Source organism: Protopterus annectens, chromosome 13.part0 (genome assembly GCF_019279795.1).
Source record: "Protopterus annectens isolate FY-2018-M chromosome 13.part0, PAN1.0, whole genome shotgun sequence".
In the NCBI taxonomy this organism is placed as follows: domain Eukaryota; kingdom Metazoa; phylum Chordata; order Ceratodontiformes; family Protopteridae; genus Protopterus; species Protopterus annectens.
The window spans coordinates 529,354,713-529,370,100 of NC_056747.1; the positions used below are offsets into that span (position 1 = coordinate 529,354,713).

Consider the following 15,388-nt stretch of genomic DNA (forward strand, 5'->3'; position numbering starts at 1 on the left):
AAAGGTGGGACTTTCATTTAAATCGAAGTTGGATATAGCAGCCAAATGAAGTTTGACTGTAGAGAAACTAGTCCTTTGTTGAAAAAGAGAGGTGAGGAACAAGATGTCGGGAATAGAAGCCGAAAAGGGATCTAAGTTACATTGTTGAGCCCAAATAGAAAATCTCTTCCATTTGCTGGAATACACCTTCTTATTAGAAGGCTTTTGAGAGGCCAAAAGAATGTCCTTCACTGGGAAAGGCAGCTTGGGATGGCTTATAATCATTGGAATTGGAGGGACCAAGCAGTCAGCTGAACAGACTGGAGGTTGGGAAGAGAAAGCCCTCAAGGATGGGAAATGAGATCCGGATCTGGATCTAATGTTCAAGGCGGATATTTCAGATGAGACCAAAGGAGGGAATACTAAGTCTGACATGGCCAGAAGAGGCAATGAGGATAAGATGAGTCTTTTGGCGACGCGCTTTCTGTAAGACTTTGGGAATGAGGGGAGTTGGAGGGATTGGCGTACAGAAGACCCAGCTGCCAATCGTGGACCAGAGCATCCCTGGGTGACTTCCCCAGTGGGGGAGTCAGAGCAAAGTATTTGCTGCATTTCTGATTGATCGGGAAGGCAAACAGATCCAGCAAGGGAGACCCCAACAGTCGAAAATCAGATTCGCCACTGACAGCTTCAAGGACCACTCTGGGGGGCTCAGGATAGATCTGCTGAGCTTGTCTGCTAGCACGTTGGAATTGCCATGAATATGCATTGCAAGAAGAAAGCGCCTGGAAGACATCATGGCCTCTCGCACAGGGGATAGGATTGTGCTCCCTGCTGTTTGCTGATGTAACAGACTACCGCCATGTTGTCTGTCTAAACTGCAACAGTCCTGGAAGGCTTGCAACGTCAGGAGGACTGCTCTCATCTCCAGGACACTGATGTGCAATCTGGTCTCTAAGGGGGCCAGCGTGCTTTGGACCGTTCTTCCCCAAAAATGCCCCCCCTCCAACAGGAAGGCATCCGAGGTCACTGAGGCTTGGGGTCTAGGAAGAGAAAAGGGTCTGCCTAGAAGAAGGTCTTGGGATTGGAGCCACCAATCAAGGTGACGCCTGCAGACCTGAGAGATCCTGATGGTCATGGCCAAGGGTTGAAGATGAGCTGACCACTGCACCACAAGGGTCCATTGAAGAACCTGCATGTCATATCTGGTGAGAGGAACTAAATGAATCGCCACCGCCATTGACCTGAGGGCTTGCAGGATTAAACATGATGAGGGACTCTCCAGATCCAGAAGAAGACGGACCTGCTCCCGAGTCATTTCGACTCTGCATGGAGAAAGAGCTGTAGTCTCTGACACCGTGCACAGAAGAAACCTGATAAATTCTAGGCTCTGGGATGGGACAAGATGAGATTTGGCTAGGCTGACTGTGATGCCTAGGTCTCGAAAGAGGCCGAGTGTATAATCTGTGGCCCAAGCGAGTTGATGCCTTGTGGGATCTGCGAGGAGCCAATCGTCTAGGTATGGAAAGACCTGAAAACCCTGCAGCCGGAGATGGGCTGCTACCACTGCCATACATTTGTTAAACACCCGGGAGATGAGATGAGACCAAAGGGCAGGGCTCTGAACTTGTAGTGAGTGGCCCCCAGCCAGAAGCGCAGGGCATCTCCTGGAGCGTCTGTCGATTTTTATGTGATGGTACGCATCCTTGAGATCCACTGAGCACATCCAATTGTCCTTGTGCAGAAGTGGCAGAATAGAATTAACAGTGACCATTCGAAACTACAACTTCTTGACTGACAAATTCAGAACACAGGTCCAGAATGGGACATAGGTCCCCGGTTTTCTTGGGCACTAAAAAGAAGCAAGAGTAAGTTCTGGACCCTCATTATCCTGCTGGGACTTCCTGGATGGCTCTTTTTTGAAGGAGGTTTTGAACCTTGGAGAGGGACAACTCCCTTTAGTGGGGTGGAACGTCCGGGAGAGACTTTTGAGTTGGAGGGGGCTGAGCAAAGGATATGAAGTATCCCCTAGATATGATGCTTAGCACCCACTGATCTGAGGTAATAGCTGACCAAGCTAGTGGGTGTAGGGAGATATGGCCCAGAGTGCCTCCATGGCAGGACAGGCGGGCAGCAGTTCAACAGCACTCGGGGGGGGTTTCTCCAAGAAGGGTTCCTGGAAGCCCTGATTCTGCAGACCTCCTCTGCCCCTGGGGTGGCATGTGTTATCAAACCCCCTTTCCAGGCCGAAAGAAGAGGATACCTGAGGAGCATCTTGGAAGGAATATTGAGATCTGTGGAACCACAGTTTCTTACTACCCTCTGATTCTTTGAGAGGGATCGCTGGAGAGTAGAGAACTTCATCACAACTGTGGACAGAGTCTTTCCCTCCTGCTCTCTATGGGTTAAGGCTTCTTTGACTGAAGGACCAAACAGTGTAGATCTGTCAAAGGGGGCATTGGTAAAAGATGCCTTGAAGTTTTCTGCAAACCCACAAAGGCGAAGCCAGGCATGACGCCTAATAGCAATGCTCGTACCCGCAGCTTGAAAGGTGGTCGCCATAGCATTAGAGATCAACCTCATCGAGGCGTTAGCAAGGGACATTAGAATAGATAGCTTTGGAGAGACTAGCTTAAGACTCTCTAGAGGCAGCAACTCTGAAAGGGAAGTGGAGATTTCCGACACCAAATCTTTTTGCATCTGTGTGAAATGTGCGATGTAATTTGCAGTTCGAACTTAGCCGGGGCATACACGTGCTTCTCAAAATGGTCAATAGCCTGAGACTCCCTGTTTGGGGGATAGACAGTGGTGCTCTGCTCAGCGAGCTCCTTTTTGGTGGCTGCGGCAACCACAGTGGCATCAACAGTGATGCCACTCCTCCAAAAAGTTTTATCTTTAGGGGGACTCAGAAATTTGTCAGCTTTCTTTGGAACATGTTCTGTTGTATCTGGCTCCTTCCATGCCCTGCTGAAAATGAGCTGGACAAGCTCACCTGCAGGGGGAGACACCCAGGAAGAAGATGGGCCCATTCCGAAGGCCTTCAGGAACACAAATTCCTCTGAAGACAGGGTGGGGGAAGGCCAACCACCTTGCTCTTTAATCTTGAGGATGTCTCCAAAAAACACCTCATTGGAAGAAAGACTAGGGGACCTATCTCCCTCCTTGAAATCCATGTCCTTAGTGAAGGACTCTCAAGGGGAGTCTTAAGTGCCTTCTCTTACACATCCTCATCCGGGGAGGCTCCTCCACAGTGGGCTCTAGAGAGAACTCAGAAGAGGAAGGGACACCAATGGGGGTAATGCTTGTCTGAAGGCACTCATAGGAGGGCTGACCCCAGACAGATGATGACGTTTCACCACCCACAGTAGAAGAGGGCTGGAGGGGATCCAGAAATGAGGTAGAGGCAGCTGTCCATCCAGAGACGGTCCTCTCTATTGTCTCCTCCAGGCACAGCCGACCCCAGACGATATTGTCCCCGATCTGTCTAAAGCAAATGCCCCCAAGAGGAGGGAATGGTCAGAACACTCTGGACCAGGCCCCCCACCCTGGTGACCCTCACTGACTTCACGAGGCCAAGGTATCAACAGCTCAGAAGGTAATGGAGCTGAACCAGCCAGGGACGCAGACAGTGTGGGAAAGGAAGCAATACCTGACACCACTGGCCACTCCCTACGGATGCTCTGATCTTGGGTAACCAAGCCCCCGGATGGGTCAGACGGGGACAGAGGAGTTCTGTCGATGGCGTAGGTCCCCTGGGCAACTAGGGGATGGGAAGAAGCCCAGCTCGATTTGGGCTTTGAGAAAGCTCCTCATCATCCGATCCATGTCAGAGGGGAGCAGACTTCTGGTGGAACGATATGGAGGAATGGGCCAACTTGACAGATGGCCTGTGGTCTCTGGAAGGGGACCTGCTGGTCGATCTGGGATCTGACCTCTTAGAAGTGGATGGGAAATCCTCAATAATGATCAGATCTGACAAAACCATCAGATCTGAAGATCTTGCCAGATCCGAAGACTGAAAGGGAACCAAAGTCAGATCCCTGGGATGGGTCGGAGCCAAGGGGGGGGGGCCTAGGCCAGGCTGGATCTGAAGACCCTAGAGACTCCAAGGGTTCGGATCCGATGGGGCTCTCAGAGCAGAGGAGCCTGGACCTGAAGCCACAGAGGCTGGACATGGATCCAGGGGAACTAGGATCTGAGAGCCTTGGCTTTTTGGTGGCCGAATTGGGATCCGAAGGAGGCTTGGAAGGGGAACCTGAAATCAAGGGACACCCCCTTCGCAAAGCCCTTTAAGGAGCAGTTTGTTTCTACTCTCTAGGAGAGCCCTGGGGTTGAAACCAGCACAGAATTCATACTCAACCTCCAAATGGGGCTCTGCTAGGCAGTAGACACACTCCTCGTGCATGTCGGTATGGGATATCTTCCTGAAGCACGAGCAACACTTAAATCCGTTGGGTTTCTCAGACATACTAGACCCAAACACACACACACACACACACACACACACACACACACACACACACACACACACACACACACACACACACACACACACACACACACACACACACACACACACACACACACACACACACACACCAAAGGGGGGTGGGAAAAGACAGAGAAGAAAGAAGGGAAACCTAAAAACTGAGAGGACGGCAGGAACCCATGTAGAACTTACAAAAACTTTTCTAAAAACTATTGGGAGGGGAAGAAAGTCCTAAACAGAAGTAAGAAGCATGGAAATTTAAGACAGGAGGAGAAAGTACCCAAAGGAAATAAAATAAAGCGCTTATCTGAACCGAAACAGCAAGAGCTCAGGAAACACCTCTGCACGTTTGCAGAGCTCAGTAAATGAGATTTGGGGATTGTGGATAGCAGGGGATCTTGGGAAGGGGAGGAGCTTAAGCTCAGGAGCAGTCTCTTGTAGTGCCGGCTCAGATCTGATGTTGGATCCTACACCCATCTGTGATCAACAATGACATGAATAGCACCAGATCTTTTGTTACATAAAAATGTCAAACATTAACATATGTGTTGTACTGAGTTTTGCTGTGACTCAAGCCAGAATCTTACACCACAGACTTAAGAATGGAAGCAAAAGTGTATTTTAAAACTGTATGTCTTACTTACTTGTAACTTTTCTGAATTCAAAGGCTGCTCTTCCAGAATAGCTGCTGATGTGCAAGAGGTATAAGGGCTTGGCTGTTTAGTCTGCAGCTGTGCTGTGGTGTGGTCTATAGTTGAATATGTGCTAACTGCAGCTACAGTATTCTCCATTTCCTGTGTAGCTGGAATGGTGTATTCAAAACTAGCATTTTGTGGCAAGCAGGAAGCCTCCTGCTGATCAAAGTCTACTATGAAGGATGTGGCCTCAAAGACTACTGGGTTTAAAGACTCAAGCTCCTTAGCCACTGTCTTTGATGGTGAAATGTTAAGAGCTATGGGGCTACTAGGCAATTGGGGTACTTCAGATGGAGATGTGGAAATCTCATTCCCAGCTGTATTCATCTTGACTACCCCCAGCTTTGGGGAGGAGTTCAACTCATCAGCAGTCTGAAACACATTTTCCAGGTTTACTACTATCTTTCTATTCTCACTGCTGGAGTTACGATGCCAGCTTGAGTGCAGTAGTTCTTCTGGGATGGAAGATTGTGATGCCTGGTTCTAGGAAGATAAAAAAATATTACTTTAGTACAAAACAGTTTTCTTGAGTATAACTAGCACAATACAATGTTCATCATACCTGAAAATAGAAAGTACAAAGATGTATTTCACCAAAGCAATACATGTTTGAATTAAGCACCAATTATGCAGGAATTTATTATGTGACTAGAAAATGGATTTGGGCCAGTGGAAGCCCCTACACCTGATCTATTTCAGCAGACACCTTAAGGGTGTGTGGGTGCAATATCATGATATGGCCACTATGATAAGATACAGAGCTAGTACAATAATAAATCCTTCTGTGGAAGGCTAAAGGATTCCTCAAAGTTTAAAACAACCTACATAAAAACCCACATAGTAAATCAATGTAACAGACCTTTTACTAAAAGGCAGAAGGGTGAAGCCAAGAAGCACACTAACACACCACAGATTTATATTTTACAATGTAACAACACACCAAAAAGCAATAAATCACATATCGTGGATAGAAATAACCCCTCAGAATGTGCAGGAATAAAGGGATGGAAAGAGGAAGCTTGTACTGAAGCAAATATTTCTGTATTTGAGGTTTCCCACTAGCACAGAGAAAAAGCATCTGCGCTGTTAATGACCTGGGTTTGGGAATGAACCTGGTAAAAGACAAAGGTCAGTTGAGGCGGACTAAGATGGAGCAGTTGGCAGCCAGCTCTTTCATCCAGGGGAAGGTGAGGGCTTTATCACTGCCTGCATGACCTCTGGCAGAGATCAGGAACCTTGCAGACTTCCAACTGTTGAACTGTTTGACAGGCCAGACACAGTATGACAGCGCTGCCTCCCAATCACAGCTACCCAGAGTCCTCATTTTCCCATTAAAGGGCTGAATAATCTGCCACTGCACCCCAAGAAGTCAGACGGTCTAGTGAATGGATACATCTGAGCTCACACAGGAAGGAGCACATGAAGTACTTATAGGAATGAGGACAGGTGTTGAATTGAGCCAGAGGTCAGTGATGGCCAGGTGGAAGGTATGCACAAAAACAAAAGATCTTACACTGGAATACTGATTGTCAAACTGAATATGCACACAGAACTTCACTATGATCATCACAGGGCTCACTGCTGAAAAAATTCATTACATGAAAAAGAGTACCACTCCTTGTACTTTCAGCTCTCAGTCATGAGTAGAGTCTACAACATGTCCTGTAGGACAGCCAAAGCAAATACTTCTTTACTTTTGAGTGGACATCTACATTTTATTTTTTGAGAATGGATACCCGAGTAGCAGTTTCACACAGAAGGCTATAATAACAGCTGCCACCTTATGGGAGTAAGTCCTAATCTCCCAAGGTCAGATGTTGCTACAGTTCTTTGTAAAAGCAAACACAGCTAGCCAACCACTTGAAAAATGACTGTTAACTAGTAGACCCTGTTTCCCTGTAAATGACAAAAACACATCTTTATACTCTGTCTTAGTGGTTTAGCACTTCTACTGTATTACCCAGGCAGTCCATGCACATGCACAGTGTGCAACTTTCTTCCTTTGCCTTTGTTTTCTTGTTAAGGAAAGAAGACAAGCTCTAGATAAACTGATTCAAAGAAACTTTACGGACCACCTTAGGCATAAGTGACAGATTTATTTCTTAAAGACATCCCACCCTTGTGGAAAACTGCTCGTGACTCTTTACACATTAATATCTAAAAAGTGGTGATGTTTTTCTAGTTGAGGTGACTTGATCCAGTATCTAAGACTTTTGAAGGGAGATCTCTGTCTCACTTTCCACACCCTTAGAGATTCAATTGTCCTAGACCTTCTGCTTTTCTGGAAGTCCAAAATCTCCACTAATATTAGAAGCAGGGACCTAAATCTTCACCAACAAATAAAATGCAGCAAAGAGAAAGGTTTACTATCCAGCACCTCTCAAACCTCTGGAATAAACTTCCCCTGCATATTAAGCAGTGCGACTCACTATATTTCTTTAAACATAAACTAAATGGAAATTTACTCAAGGGCTGACCATGTTTGCCCTCCTTGAGAAACAGGAGTAGCATGAGGGATGGCACTGGCAAGGAGAGAATACTCATGAGACTCAGTGGCCTTGGAATATTTATGACTCTAATATATGAATAGGTGTCAATAAAAAGTGCTGTACAATAAATTAAATCACTTTAATGTAGCTCAGTTAGCATTGTCAAATGTCACTGGTAACACCACAACCAAAAGAGCTCAATTTTTATCACCAAAGTCCTTTATTGACAAATTCCTTTTAAGGATATTTGATGAACACTAGAAAAGTAGTCCTAAGTTTCCCAACAAAAACTGGACAAGATGGATCAGGACCCAGAGGCATTCTTTAGGGCACAGGTGGAACCAGGCAAGAAAGATAAGTCCACTGTTCTTATAGGGAGAGTACTCTCTCAACAATCTCAAAAACCAAAGCCAAAGGAGATCCTAAAATTCAGCAGTGGGAGCCGAAGCAACTGACCTGGACAAACCTCAGAATTCCAATCAGCTCAGTTCTGAGGCTGACACTTGGGCAATGTCCAATGCAGACACTCCAAGAGGAAAGGACTGCTCTTAAAACCTCATACCTGAGCCCATACCTCCAGATCCGGCGCCAAAGCTCCGGCCTGGAAATCCTTCCAGATCCAAGTTAGGTTGAACCTTTCATATCAGAGATGGCACCGGAGTAGAAGAAAGCCAAGTCACAGCATCTGGCCCAGACAAGCTATGGGTGACACTGGAATCTGTAATGCCTAAATCCAACAAATGGATCAGGGTAGGAGCTAGAATATGATGAGGGAAAGAAACCAAACTCCTGGGTCCAACATTGGCCAGAACCTGGAGGACCCCCAACTGAATCTAGGTTCTAAGGAATTTCCTCATTATCCAGTCCATGTCTGCTTTGGAAAGACTTCTGGTTAACCAGAATGACCATAGGGAACAGGCAGTAGATGGTGGTCTGAATGACCAATGACCAGACCTTTCCTGTAAGAAAGGAGACTGGAGATGAGGAGAAACAGTCTCCAGAGAAAATCTGTGCACCAGGAGAGAAAGAAATTGATATAGTTATTAACTGGAGTTTAATAGTAAAGAAAAACTTTGCCTTCTCCTTAAAAAGGGTTGGCAAGAAAGGGAAAGAATAGTAGTTTCGAAAGATCCAATGTTCGAAATGGAAGCCCATATGGGTAATTAATTTACTACTACTTATTTATTTGACATTTGTTTACCGGGATAATCCGACTAGGTCAAATGAACCTGATTTCCTGGGAAGGAAAGCTCCAAATACATACAAATATAACACTGAAAACATAATCATGGCGGCCAAATATTTTACAATAAACTTCTCATAAGGCCATAAAGAAGAGAGAGAGAGGATAAATAATGATATAGTAGAGGTCCTGAACCTGCTGGCAAGAGGGCCCGCACCATCTTAAAATCACTGGAAATAGAGAAACCATACAGTCAGTCTGAGGGCATAGAGATAAGGATGCTGGATCTCAGAAGGGTGAGATAAGAGATCCCACCTGGGCTCCAAAATCCATAGAGGATATTTGAGATGAGACCGAGAGAGACAGGAACCACACTTGACGAAGCCAAAAAAGGAGAATGAGGATGACAGAGCTCTTCCACCTGCTGGCTTGTTGTAGACACTTCAAAATCAATGGTAGAGGGGGATAAGCATACAGAAGACCTTGATGGCCAATCGTGAACCCAAGCGTCCCTCGAGGACTCCACCGGAGGGGAGATTAGAATGAACTATCTGCTGCATTTGTTGTTGAGGGGGAAGGCAAAGAGGTCATAGTAAGGTTGGCCCCAACTGCTAAGAATCAGGTTCGCAACTCATTGATGGAGGGACCACTCATGAGGAATTAGACTGGACCTACTAAGTATGTTTGCCAGAGTGTTGGATTTCCCTAGAATGTGTGTTGCAATTAAAAAGCAGTCTGAAGAAATCACCCATTCCAGACTTTCATGACATCTCTGCCCAAGGGGTAAGAACAGGTTCCTCCTTGTTTGTTGATATGCTAAACCACTGACATGTTGGTGTGCATGCAATAGTCCCCAGAGGCAGAATATCCTGAAAGGCTTGCAAACCAAGTAGGACAGTTCTCACCTCTAGGACACTGGTATGCAACCTGGTCTCCAGAGAAGACCACATGCTTTGGACTGACTTTCACTTGAAACACCCACTTCCACCCACTCCAGATGGGAAGCATCTGTGGTCACTGTGAATGGGGAGTGGGGTGAAGAAACAGTCTGCATAGGAACAACTCATTCAAATGGATCCAAGATAAAGGCTGATAAAGAATAGAACCACAAGCTTGTAAGGTTAATATTGCTGGAGGGAGACGGAAGTGACCGTGAATCCCACACTTGATTTCTTAATGATGTGATGCGGTGAAGAATCAAGGATGCTATCTGGTTTGTGGTATCTGAAAGAGAGCCTATGAATTCCAAATTCTGTACAGAAGATAGATTTGATTTTGCCAGATTTATAGTAATGCTGTGGGGGTCTGGAAACTTGAAACTGGTAATCCCCAGGCTTGTAACAGCTGATACCTGGTTTGAGCAGTAAGGGTGCAGTCATTCAGATACGGACACACCTTAAATCCTTTAAGCCTCAGGTGATCAGCCACTACTGCCATGCATATGGAAAAACATCCTGAGGCTGTGGTGAGTCTGAGTGCAGAGCTCTGAAATGGTAATGACTGGGTCCCAGCTGGAAGCGCAGATGTCTTCTGGAGCGCCTGTTTAATTTAAAGTAATAGTATGTGTCCTGAAAATGTATAGAGTTCTGAAGTGGTAGAGACTTACTTTCAGCTGGAAGCACCTATGCAGTTAGATTTAACAGTACGTGTTTGAACATGTATAGAGTACATCCAATTATTCTTGCGCAGAATCGTCAGGGTGGACTGAAGTGTGACTGTCCAGAACATAGACTTCTATATATATAGATAGATATATCCAAACAGGAAGGTAATGTTTGGATATTATGACTAGCACACCAGCATTGTTTGTTGAGCTAGTCTAGACGTCCAGGTGCCGCAAAGAAAAATGTTCCCTGACTGCCTCCATAGATGGGCAGTCATACAGCGCTTCAGGAGTGCTGACAGGGTCCATCAGAGAAAAACTCTGAAGCTTTGGTTCTGCAGAGCAACTCTCCTTCTGGGGCCCAATAACTAGACTCCTATGAATGTCAGCCTCCTGAACTAGACAAGCAGATTTAGTGGCACATCCATGGAGTCAGGAAAAAGCGAGAAGTCCAAGTGGGTCCAACTCTAAGAAGCCAGTGCACCGTCTCACTTTCCAAGAGACTCTGTTGTCAAGTAGGAAAGAGTAAAAATAAGAACCAAAAGGTATGCTGTAGTCATGGATCTAGTGAAAAAAGGCCTGTGATTACTATCTTGATAGTGTAACTTGCCAAGTTTAGTTCTGCGCATAAAACTACCAACTGAATAGAGGGCCAGCAAGCCACACTTCTTCAAGGAAAAAGGGGCCGGGGGAGTTAGGTCCATATTCCTAGTAGTACTAGTAGAAATAGTAGGAAAACGTCTCCATAGTGAGATATGGTATCTCAGTCTAGGAAACCATACTGGTTGCACACCTATGCAAACCAAGACAGGGAGGAACTGACCAGAACTCCATGCTGGAAGAAAAGAACAAACAGTGAGGGGAAAAGACAACATAGCAAGATAGAATGCAGAAAGGGCACCAGGTGACCAGAATCATGACCTTGGCATCTAGAAAGATTGTCAAACAGAAAAACTAAGCATGTCTAACGAGGAATGTAGTGTAAAGACATTTCAGGCAAAGAAAAATAATGTCACACCAAAAGATGAACAAAGAAATCCTCACTGCTCTAGACACAGAGATCTTCTGTCTGTTCACTTCTGGTAGCAAACGAGATCTGAGGAGTTAAGGTAGCGTAGTGCATTATGGGAACAGGGAGGAGCTTGAGACTAAGTTCCAAAGTTTGGAAAATGTGGCAGAGTCAGATCTGAGGATCAGATCCATAACCCATCAGTGAGGAAGAATGAAAAAATAACACCAGATCCCTATCCTTATGAAAAATCAAATATGAAGGCTTAGAAGATAAATGCTTGAAGTTCTGAAATTCTTCTAACATGTAACTGCAACTAAAAAGATAGTTTTCCAGGTCAAAAATTTAAGATCACATTTAGCCGCTGGTTCACACAGAGAATGAATTAAGGCTTGCAGTACCAAATTTACATCCCATGGTGGCATAGGGTCTTTATAAGGGGGTGTTAGCAGAACAGTACTTCTCAAAAAGGCCTTGCACAGTTTAGAGGAAGCTAGTGAAGAATTTTGAATTCCCATATGAAAGTTAGAGATTATTGTGAGGTGGACTGTAATAGTTGATGAACTAGCACTTCATTAAATAAACTCACTAAAAATTCTAGAACAGAGTGAACTGGAGCTGAGAAGAGGTCTATCTAATTTTGCTCTGCCCAACAAACGAACCTTTTCCATTTACTCCTGTAGAGTTTTTAGTAGAAGGTTTACAGGAAGATAAAAGTACGGAACAGACAGGGGAAGGCACCATTGGTTGTCTGACTATTAAAGGAACTGGAGAAACCACGCTGTTAATTTGAGATATGAGATATCCGGGTGAACCATGCCTGTTGTGTGAGACAGGAGGTCTGGAACTGGATCCAGAATCAAAGGTGGATATAGTAGATGAGGCCAAAGGAAGGGAAACCAAATCTGTTGAGGCCAGTAAGGTGCAATGAGGATGACTTTGCTCTTCAACCAGCTGCTTTCTGAAGGAATTTGGAAATTAGGGGAGTCAGAGGACAAGCACACAGAAGACCAAGGGGGCAACTGTGGAGTACAGCATCCCTTAGTGATTTCCCCGGTGGGGGGATCAAGGTAAATAAGCTGCTGAACTTGTTTAAGGGTGATGCAGAAAGAATGAGGCAAGGCTGGCCCACTGACTGAAAATCATTTCTGTCACTTTGTTGTTGAGAGACCACTTGTGAGGTATTAAGATGAACTTGCTCACTTTGTCTGCTATCACGTTGGACTTCCCTGGAATATGCATTGCTGTTAGAAAGCGGCTGGAAGATATTGCCCACTGCCACACTCTGAGGGCTTCTTGACACAGGGGATAAGATCTATTTCCCCCTTGTTTGTTGATGTACCAAACTACTGACATGTTGTCTGTCTGGACTGCAACTGTCCAGAGAAGGAGAGAGTCTTGGAATGCTTGCAACCCCAAAAGCACTGCTCTTATGTTCAGAACATTAACATACAAGCTTACTTCTTCGGGGGACCAAGTGCCCTGGACTGTTTTCCCCAAGAAATCCCCCCCCCCCAATCTGGGAAACATCCATGGTCACTATGGCCTTGGGCTGAGGGAGGATGAATGGGTGACATCCTTATCATTTGCACTCTTGATAGTGGAAGAGAAGCTACCAAAGATACTGTGTTGAACGCTGCTCCTATGAATTTAAATGTCTGGGTTGGTTGTAAATGAGACTTGTGTTGCAATCTATGGTTATTAAGAGATGTGATCAAGTCTGTAGCACCTGATCCTGTGCTTCCATCAGTCGGTGCCTGGTCGGGGTGGTAATGAGCCAGCTGTCTAAATATAGAAACATCTGGAATCTTCGCAGTCTCAAGTGAGCTGCTACCACTGCCATGCACTTGGTGGACACCCCCGGGGCTGTGGTGAGGCCAAAGGGCAGTGCTCTGAACTGATAGTGACTGGCTCCGAGCCCCAGAAGCATAAGTACTTTCTAGATTGTCTGTTCATCTTTGTGATAGTATGCATCCTGAGGATCTATCAAGCACATCCAGTCATCCTTGCCCAGAAAGGGCAGAATTGACTGAACTGTGACTATCCGGAACTTATCGAACTAACTTGTTCAATACACTAAGATCCAAAATTGGTCTCCAGTCCCCTGTTTTCTTTGGCACTAAAAAGAATCTTTAGTAAGTTCCGGATTCTATTTGGTCTGGCGGGACCTCTTTGATGACTCTTTTTTTCCTAGCAGCTTTTAGATTTCTAGTGCTGCTGCTTTCCTCTGACTGGGTGGAACATCAGGAAATTTCTGTGACAATGGAGAAGGGAGGGGAAATAGAATTATATAATATCTGGAAATAATTCTCTGTACACAACTGTCTTTTGTTATCTCTAGGCAGGCTCTCTGGTACAGAGATAAGTGACCCTTGACTACCTCCAGAGGTAGGCAATCAGGACTCTATTCAAAAGCGCTGAAAGGGTCTGTCGGAAAAGGAATCTCTAGATCCCCAGTTTTGTGGGCCTCCTCTGCCACAGGTGCATCACCTTCCATTATAGATCCCTCCCTCGGCCTCTGGGGGAACTATTTCCACATGTGTGCTGGAAAGAACTCTGGGACTTTCTGAACCACATTTTTAAACTCTCCATTAATTCCTGGAAAAGGTCTTTTGAGGATCGAAAAACGCATGCCCACTGCAGAGGGTCTTTCCCATCTTTCTCACACCTGGAGAGTGTGTTCTTCACTGTGGGGGCAAACAAAGAGGTGCCTTCAAAGGGAGCATTAATGAATGAGGATTTCAAGGGCTCCACAAAATCACACAGGCGCATCCAGGCATGCCACCTGATGGAAATACCTGAACCCGCGGCCCTTGAGCCACCTTCTGCAGTGTGCAAGATCAGCCTCATGGACGAATTATATATAGCTTATAGGGTAGAGCCAGCTGAGAGACTACTGAGGATTGACCCTTAGCAGTTTCAGTTCCAGAAAGAGATTTGGATAGCTCTGTAATCAAATCTCTTTGAAGCCTCGTATAATGTGCCAAACAGTTCAGCAATCTGACTGCAAAAGACGCTGAAGCATAAACATGCTTCCCAAAAATGTCAATCACCCTAGACTCTTTGTTAGGAGGATGGACAGTGGAACTCTGTTCCGCGACTTCCTTTTTTGTAGCTGCCAAGGGTTGGGAGGATGGCCTAATGGTTAAGGTGTTTGCCTTACAAACACAAGGTGCAGGGTTTGAGTCTCATAAGGGATAATTGGCTAGGCTTAACAAATGGCTCGCAAAGGCAGTTAGCTTAGTACTAATCTATGAACCTATGAACCATGGCATCTACTCGCACCCCCTTTACCCAAAATTCCCTGCCTATTGATGGAGCCAGAATCCATTCTAGTCTCTTGGGGATTGGCTCAACCATATCAGGTTCCTTCTGCACCCACGCAGAGTTCAAATCAATGGGCTCATCAGCGGGTGCAGTAACCCAGGAAGTAGACAGGCTAGTTCCAAAGGCTTCCAGAAATACTGATTTCTCTGGAGAAGGGTCTTGGAAAGACCAGTCACTCTTCTGCTTAAGGATCTCAAGAATGTCTCCAAATGAGATATCACTGGTTGGCGATTTTGCAGACCCTTCTTCTTCATCGAAATCAGTATCCTCAGTGACTGACTCTTCAGAAAAGTCCAAGTGCCTCCTTTTGTACTTCCTCTTCCTTGGGGAGGGGGCCAGTGAATCAGAAGAGATTAGGATACCCTGCTGGGTAGTCTGGAAGCCTTGAGATGGCTGCCCTGCCTGTGGGGTAGAATGTTGAGAATCATGGTGCAAAGTCATCTGAGAAGTAGAGGGTGGATCTAAGGGGGTAGGACCCATCTGACCTGCTGGAGCAGAGAACACTCTCTTCATAACCTCAAAGATCTCCCCAGGGAGAAGGAAGGCAACGGAGATGAGAAATAGAGTTTCTGGCTCGTCACCTCCCTCTTCCCTGAGAACAATCCACCCAAGGT

The 15,388-nt window shown here is 45.7% G+C and overlaps 1 protein-coding gene across 1 annotated transcript in view; it reads right to left on the bottom strand.

Moving 5' to 3' along the window:
• Positions 1 to 5,064: 5,064 nt before the first annotated feature.
• The window catches only part of HSF5 (heat shock transcription factor 5), a 397,618-nt gene continuing 387,294 nt past the window's right edge, over positions 5,065 to 15,388 (bottom strand). Inside the window, exon 4 of the mRNA XM_044054857.1 lies at positions 5,065 to 5,646. Coding sequence (XP_043910792.1) covers positions 5,065 to 5,646 — 582 coding nt within the window. The remainder of the gene's footprint in view (positions 5,647 to 15,388) is intronic.